Raw genomic sequence first — 8,808 nt, 5'->3', positions numbered from 1 at the left:
TAGCAATACTTGCAAAAGGTCCTGACTTCAAGCTAAATGTGTGATTGTTCATGATCGTGGTGTAACAAATATGCTATAAAATGTAAAACTGAGCTCATATACTGTAAGAAAAAAAGATGATTGAATTGACAACAGAAGAACACTTTTTTTAATGTTTAATTATTTTGGGAGAGAAAGAGAGAGAGAGAGCATGTACATGAGCAGGGAAGGAGCAGAGAGGGAGAAAGAGAATCCCAAACAGGTTCTGCACTGACAGAGCCCACATGGGGCTCGATCCCACAAACCTAGAGATCATGACCTGAGCCAAAATCAAGAGTTGAATGCTTGACTGACTGAGCCACCTAGTTACCCACCGAAAAACGCTTAAAACAATTCAGTGTGGTAACACAGTGTTACATTAATTTCAGGTGTACAATATGGTGATTCGTCAATTCTATACATTACTCAGTGCTTATCAGATAAATTTACTGTTAATCCCCTTCACCTATGACCCAACCCCCTACCCACCTCCCGTCTGGTAACCATTTGTTCTCTGTAGTTAAGAGTCTTGTGGTTTGTCTCTTTCTTCCCCCTTTGTTCGTTTGTTGTGTTTCTTAAATTCCACATGTGAGTAAAGTCATATGGTATTTGCCTTTCTCTGACTGGCTTATCTCACTTAGCATTATACCTCTAGATCCATCCATGTTGTTGTAAATGGCAAGATTTCATTCTTTTTTTATGCTTGAATAATCTTCCATGTGTGTGTGTGTATATATTATATTATACACACCACAAATATACATATATATGTATGTACATATATACATATACATACATACATATATGTACATATACATATATACATATGTATATACATATACATACATATATGTACATACATATGTATATATGTGTGTATATATATATATTCTTTTCCATTTATCTAAATTTATTCTAAATTTGACAGCTTCCATAATTTGGCTTTGTAAACAATGCTGCAAAAAACATAGGTGTGTATATGTCCCTTCAATTTAGTGTTTTCATATTCTTTGCGTAAATACCCAGTAGTGTGATTACTGGATCCTAGATTAGTTCTGTTTTTAATTTTTTGAGGAACCTCCAGACTCTCTCACAGTGACTGCACCAATTCATTCCCCAACAGTGCACAAGGGTTCCTTTTTGTCCACATCCTCAACAACACTTGTTGTTTCTTGAGTTTTTGATTTTAGTTATTCTGACAGGTATGAAGTGTTATCTCAGTGTGGTTTTGATTTGCATTTCCCTAATGATGAATGATGTTGAGCATCTTTCATGTGTCTCTTGGTCATCCGTATGTTTTCCTTGGAGAAATGTCTCTTCATGTCTTCTGCCCATTTTTTAATTGGTTTTTGGGTGTTGAGTTGTATAATTTCTTTCTATATTTTGGATACTAACCCTTTGTTGGATATGTCATTTGCAAATATCTTCTCCCATTCAGTAGGCTGTCTTTTAGTTTTGTTGGTTGTTCCCTTTGCTGGACAGAAGCCTTTTAATTTGATATAGTCCCAGTAGTTTAATTTTGCTTTTGTTTCCTTTGCCTCAAGAGACATATCTAGAAAAACATTGTTATGGCCAATGTCAGAGAAATTTCTGCCTATGATCTCTTCTAGGATTTTTACTGTTTCAAGTTTCACATTTAGGTCTTTAAACTATTCTGAGATTATTTTTTTTTGTAAAGTTTAAGAACATGGTCCAGGTTTGTTCTTTTTCATGTAGCTGTACAGTTTTTCCAAAACCATTTGTTGAAGAAACTGTCTTTTCCCCATTGCTTTTTCTTGCCTCCTTTGTCAAAGATTAATTGACCATATAATTATATGTTATTTTCTGGGCTTTCTATTCTGTTCCACTGATCTATGTGTCTATTTTTGTGTCAGTACCATATTGTTTTGATCTCTATAGCTTTGTAATATATCTTGAAGTCTAAAATTGTGATACCTCTAGTTTTTTCTTCTTTTTCAAGTTTGCATTGGCTAATTGAGTCTTTTGGGCTCCATAAAAATTTTAGGAACATTTGTTCTAGTTCTATGAAAAAAACTGTTGGCATTTTGATAGGAATTGAATTAAATCTATAAATTTCTTTGGGTAGTATAGACATTTTAATGATATTTGTTCTTCTAATCCATGAGCATGGAATGTCTTTCCATTTGTTATATTGTGTTTTATTTCTTTCATCAGGGTTTTATAATTTTCAGAGTACAGGTCTTTCACCTCTGGTTAAGTTTATTCCTAGGGATTTTATTATTTTTGGTGAAATTGTAAATGCAATTGTTTTCTTAATTTCTCTTTCTGCTACTTCATTTAGTGTATAGAGATGCAACAGATATTTGTACATTGATTTTGTATCCTGCAATGACTGAATTCATTTATCACTTCTAGTAATTTTTGCTGGAGTCTTTAGGGTCATATATATATATATATATATATATATAAAACTGTGAGATCATGACCTGAGCTGAAGATGGAGGCTTAACAACTGAACCACCCACGTGCCCCTATCTTCTTTGATTTCAGATTTTGTTTGAGTCCTCTCTCTAGAGGAGTATCAATTATATTGATCTTTTCAAAGAATCAGCTCCTGCTTTCATTGATCTGTTCTATTGTTTTGTTTTGTTTTTAGTTACTATATCATTCATTTCTGCTCTAATATTTATTGTTTCTTTCTTTCTGCTGGTTTTGGGTTTTGTGTAGTCTCCTTTCTCTAGTTCCTTTAGGTATAAGTTTGTGTTGGGTTGTTTATTTGAGATTTTTCTTGCTTCTTGATGTAGGCCTGTATTGCACTAAACTTTCCTCTTAGGACCGATTTTTCTGCATCCCAAAAATTTTAGACTGTTTGTGTTTTCATTTTCATTTTGCTCCATGTAATTATTTTTTAATTTTTATTATATTTTTGAGAGAGAGAGAGAGAGAGAGAGAGAGAGAGAGAGACAGAGCATGAGTGGGGGAGTAGCAGGGGGACAGAGAGGGAGACACAGAATCTAAAACAGGCTCTAGGCTCCCAGCTGTCAGCACAGAGCCTGACACAGAGCTTGAACTCACGAACCACGAGATCGTGACCTGAGCCAAAGTAGGCACTTAACCAACTAAGCCACCTAGGCACCCCCTCTGCATGTAATTTTTAATTTCCTTTTTTGCTGTTAACCCCTTCATTGTTTAGTAGTATGTTATTTAACCTCCATGTATAGTGGTTTTTCCATATTTTTCTTTGATTGATTTCTAGTTTCATTACATTCTGGTCAGAAAAGATACATAGTATGACTTTGATCATTTGGAATTTGCTGAGACTTGTGTTATTGTCTAATTTGTGATCTATTCTGGAGAAGGCTCTATGTGCATTTGTAAAGAATGTGTATTCTGTTGTTTTAGGATGGAATGTTCTCATATATCTGTTAAATCCATATGGCCCAGTGTGCCATTCAGAGCCACTGTTTCCTAGTTGATTTTATGTTTAGATGATCTATTAATGTAAGTGGGGGGTCTTAAAGTCCCCTACAATTATTGTATTGCTATCGATTAGTTCTGCTTGTTCTTAACTGTTTTATTTATTTATTTATTTATTTATTTATTTAGCATTATTAATATTTATTAACTTGTATTTTTTTTTTTTTTTGAGAGAGAGAGAGAGAGAAAGAGCATGAGTGGGAGAGGAGCAGAAAAAGAGAGAGAGTCTCAGGCAAGTTCTACACCCAGTGTGGAGCCTGACACGGGGCTTCATCTCATGACCTGAGTGGAAATCAAGAGTCAGATTCTTTACTGACTGAGTCCCCCAGGAGCCCTGATTATTAACCATTTTATGTCTTTGGGTGCTCCCCTTTTGTATGCAAAACTATTACAGTTGTTATATCTTCCTGTTGGATTGTCCCCTTAATAATCACATAGTGTCCTTCTTTGTTTCTTGTTAAAGCCTCTGTTTTAAAGTCTATTTTGTCTGATATAAATATTGCTACCTTGGCTTTCTTCCATGACACACTTCCATGATAAATATTTCCCCATCCTCTCACTTTCAATCTGCATGTTGTCTTTAGGCCTGAAATGAGTGTCTCGTAGGCAGCATATAGATGGGTCCTTTTTTTTTTTTTTAATCCATTCTATCACCCTATGTCTCTTGATTGGAATGTTTGGTCCATTTACATTCAACGTAATTCTTTTTTTTTTTTTAATTTTTAAATGCTTATTTATTTTTGATAGAGGGCGAGCAGGGGAGTGGCACAGACAGAGGGAGACACAGAATCCAAAGCAGGCTCCAGGCTCTGAGCTGTCAGCACAGAGCCCGATGCGGGGTTCAAACTCATGAACCATGAGATGATGACCTAAGCTGAAGTCGGATGCTTAACAAACTGAGCCACCCAGGTGCCCCATTAATTCTTGATACGTATATATTTATTGCCATTTTGTTACTTGTTTTGTGGTTATTTTTGTAGCTCTCTGATTCTTTATCCTCTTGCTCTCTTCTCAGTTTGCTCATTTTCTTTAGTGGTATACTCAGATTCCTTTCTCTTTATTTTTTGCTTATCTATTACTGGTTTTTTATTTTTTTTTATTTTTTTTTTTTAATTTTTTTTTTCAACGTTTATTTATTTTTGGGACAGAGAGAGACAGAGCATGAACGGGGGAGGGGCAGAGAGGGAGGGAGACACAGAATCGGAAACAGGCTCCAGGCTCTGAGCCATCAGCCCAGAGCCCGATGGGGCTCGAACCCACGGACCGGGAGATCATGACCTGGCTGAAGTCGGACGCTTAACCGACTGCGCCACCCAGGCGCCCCTATTACTGGTTTTTTATTTGTGCTTATCATTAGGCTTGTATATAACATCTTCTGTATATGGCAGTCTATGTTAAGTTGATGGTCACTTAAGTTTGAACCCATTCTTTACTCCTTTCCTCCCCACGTTTTAGGTATATAGTGTCATACTTTATATCTTTATTTTGTGACTCCCTTGACTGCATTTTACAGCTATACTTCTTTTACTGTCTGTGCTTCCTATTTTCTAACTGTTACTTATGGCCTTTCCTTTCTATTCAAAGACTCTGCTTTAACATTTCCTGTAGGGTAGGCTTAGTGATCATGAACTCCTTTAGCCTTTGTTTGTGTGGGAAACTCTTTATCTCTCCTTATATTCTGAATAATATCCTTGCCGGATAGAGTATTCTTGGCTGCAGATTTTTTTCTTTCAGCACTTTGAATATATCATGCCACTCCTATCTGGTCTGCAAAGTTTCTGATGAAAAATCCTCTGATGGCCTCATAGGCTTCCCCTTTTTCTGCTCCTAAAATTCTTTTTCACTACTCTTTGCCGTTTTAATTACTATGTATGTATATATGTATCTTGGTGTGGACCACCTTGGGTTGGTTTTGATGAGGTCTCTGCCTCCTGCAACAGATCTGTTGCCTCCTGCAACAGATATCAATCTGTTTCCTTCCCCAGATTAGGGAAGTTTTCAGCTATTATTTTTACAAATAAATTTTCTGTAAAACCTTCTCTCTCTTCTTCTTCTGGGATCCCTACAATGGAAATGTTATTACACTTGATGGAATTGCTGAGTTCCCTAAGTCTATTCTCATTTTGCGTGTTTTCCTTCCTCTCTCACCTGCTTAGCTCAACCGCTCTGCATTATTCTGTCCTCCAGGTCTCTAATTAGTTCTTCTGCTTCCTCTAGGCTGCTATTTATTCCATCTAGTTTATTTTTAGTTTCATTTATTATGCTCTTCATCTCTGATATGTTATTTTTAAACTCTTTAAGGGTCTCACTGATACCCTCCACATTTTTCTCAAGTCCTATGGGTGAAGTTATGATTATTACTTAAATTCTCTCTAAGGCATATTACTTATATCCATTTTGCTTAGATCTCTTGTTGTAGTTTTGTCCTGTTCTTTCATTTTGGACATATTCCTGTCTCCTCACTTTGTCTAATTCCCTCTGTCTGTTTCTGCGTGTTAGGGAAGCCAGCTACATCTCCTTCTCTTGAACCTGGTGCTTCAGGGGTATCTCCTATGTGTGCTGTGTGGGCTTTGCTGTTGAGTCTTGACTGCTTTTCTTTCAGTCCAGTCATCTGCAGTGGTTTTCTTTCCATGTTTGGGGCAGTGTTTTGTCTCTGTGGTGTTAGTGGACCAGTCTGGGGCCACCTTGGGTTCAAGCTGAGTCTGACCAGGCATTTGCCAGAGATGCAGTAGTAGCAAATTGCAGGGCACTTTCCCTGTAGTGTCCCCTAAGAAGTTTTCTTTGGTGAGTGGGGCCTACAATCTAACCCGCAGTGTGCCCCCAGCCCACTGCTGGGGCAGCCCTCTAACTGGCATGTGTGTTTATCTTCCTCTCATCCCAGGGCAGGAGTCACTTTGGAGTGATGCTGGCCCCTATTGGGGCTGCTTGCACACTGTCGGCCTTGGGACCCCAATTTGAATGGGCTATGCCCAAGAGTTTTTTGGAACAGGCATGCCACTGCCACAGACATGGGACTGGCCAGGGTAGGATCCACAGTTTTAGTAAGGCGCATGCTGGTGTGCTTGCAAAATGAGACCTGCCACCATCACCACCTTTACAAAGCCAGATCTGCAAAGCATGTATGGGCAGGGCACACAGTTTCAATAAGGTGCCTGCCAGTCCTCTGTGGGACCCACTGCCACCACTCTCACTGCCAAAACTGGCCCGGGACCCTGCAAAACCTGTGGGGCGGTAGACTGGGCGTTGGCAAGGTTTACACTGGTCTTCTGGGGGGAGGGGACCTGCAGTGCCAAGACGGAGGCAAGCATAATTGGAAAGGGCAGATATTCTGAAGCAGCATGGGAAGATGGGGGGGGGGGGGGGGGGCTGGTGGTGCGTATTAGCAAGTTAGGTAGTGAATCAGCACGGCACTGGTTCCTGCAGGTGGTTGCTGTTTATGTTGAGGGGCGGGGGAGGGAAATGGCACCTGCCAGTTCCTTTGTTTCTGGAGAAGTCCAATAGGGGAACACTTGTAAAGCTAATACTGTCCCTAACTAGCTATGTGACTTTACAACAACCACTTTCTTCAGCTCACTGGACTTCAATCTCCTTTTTCTGTAAAACGGAAAAGCACAATCAATGAGATGTTCTCGAAATAGTTTCCGTGCTGACATCCCACGTATATGACATTTCATACTACACAATATGCCCTCGCGGAAGAGGGAGGCCCTGTCGTCTGTTCTCTTTTCATAAAGGCACAGAAGTTAACCTTCATCTAAGTGACTCAGTGAGTGTATGGTAGATAAGAAACAGGTGATACGTATCTCTTCGGCCGATTATTACTCTGCAGAGCCTGAAGGAATCTGTGTGTGATTATAAGGTCTTGCCCCCCTCCCTTTTTTTTGCACTGTACTTACACAGGAATAATAAATAAATGAACAAAAGGGATCCGAGAAGTGCAACCCTTCGAAAATTGTTCAGACGGAGACCGCCCAAATGAAAAACACATGCTATTTCCCCTCTGCCTGAGCAATTTGGCATTCCGCGTACAAGTTCCCAGGAGAGGGGCTGGGCCTCTCCAGGCAGGAACTGGAGCCAGAGGCTTCCCCTGCTACTCGCTGGGATAGAAGAACATCGGGAATGACTTTCAGGGCAGTAGTTCCTGTGGTGCTCGCAGAAGCCACGCGGCTTGGGTGCAATCAAACTGCGGCCCAGCCTCATCCCTGCAGGAATCCAGATGCAGGCCAAGTACAGCAGCACAAGGGACATGCTGGATGACGATGGGGACACCGTCGTGAGTGTGCATTCTCGAGCCTCGTCTCCAAGCCAGCAGCCAGAGGCTGGACGCAAAGGTACTCTGCCTCCCGGAGTGCAAATTGGCAAGACCCTTGGGCGATGCATGGGATGAGCTCTCTCTCTGGGGAATGCGCCACATGAGGGAAAGAGAAAGTGTTTCCATGATTGATAATTACCTGTCACTGTGCACTTTCCACAACCTGTGTGCCTCGTATATGAACGTCTGAAAAACTAAGCTCAGCACGAACAAAGATGTTTATTTTTCTAAGATTCTATCATGAGCACAGTGGTTTGCAGTTAAGGGTGTATTGTGTTTACCAAGTAGGTATAAGTATACAAAGGTGAGATTGTATGTAGAATTAAAGCAGCATTCCTTCTCTTTCCCGGCTTCCCATGAAGGCCAAATCCAATGCTGTTCTATTTACCATCTGCGATCCGATCTGGGAATTCGCTGGTTTGGGACTCGTGGCTTTAGAAGGAGTTTTCCCAGCAGACACAGCAACCTGGGTATTTTGTCATAATTCTGCATCTTGAAGTTGTGAGGCCTCGGGAGAGTCATGTCAACATCAGGTGTTGGTTTTTATCATATGTGAGATGAGGTGGGATTAAAGTAAATGCTTTCTAAGGTCCCCTTAGCTTAATTCGGTGATTCGATGATCTAAATAGTGGCCTCAGATGCAATAACATCCCATTCTGTTCCCTTTTGTTCTACTTACTACCAGAATATTACTGAGATGGTTGAAGTGAACTATAAAAATATTTCATCTTAGTTACATTTCTACCTTAGTTAAGTTTCTACCTTATGCTTCTATTTCCAATAACTCACTTTCTGACATAGCAATAAAAATATTTTTTTTCAGTCCATAGAATTCATATACAGAGAGAAGGATCTTATATCCTGGGCAACTCAGTCAATGTAAGGCGAAATGTGATTTGAGTTCTAGTGGAAAGACCTCACAGCATAACACAGAAACAGGCTCTTTTTTTGTTTTTTTGTTTTAGTATTTATTTATAGGAGACAGAGGGACAGAGTGCAAGCAGGGGAGGGGCAGAGAGAGAGAGAGAGAGAGGGAGAGA

General features: G+C 39.9%; 1 protein-coding gene across 5 annotated transcripts in view; it reads left to right on the top strand.

The window, feature by feature from the left end:
* Positions 1 to 6,904: 6,904 nt before the first annotated feature.
* Positions 6,905 to 8,808, top strand: part of CLEC1A (C-type lectin domain family 1 member A) — a 34,197-nt gene continuing 32,293 nt past the window's right edge. For all 5 annotated transcript variants that reach the window (XR_003970209.1, XR_003970208.1, XM_030321675.1 and 2 more), the window contains exon 1: positions 6,905 to 7,787. Coding sequence is in view for 3 of the 5 variants with exons in the window: in XM_030321675.1 (XP_030177535.1) it covers positions 7,673 to 7,787 (115 nt within the window). In the remaining 2 variants the exon portion in view is untranslated. The remainder of the gene's footprint in view (positions 7,788 to 8,808) is intronic.

The sequence above is a fragment of the Lynx canadensis genome, chromosome B4, assembly GCF_007474595.2.
Source record: "Lynx canadensis isolate LIC74 chromosome B4, mLynCan4.pri.v2, whole genome shotgun sequence".
Taxonomy (NCBI): Eukaryota; Metazoa; Chordata; class Mammalia; order Carnivora; family Felidae; genus Lynx; species Lynx canadensis.
The sequence above is the reverse complement of the archived record's forward strand: the minus strand, read 5'-3'. Positions and strand labels throughout refer to the sequence as shown.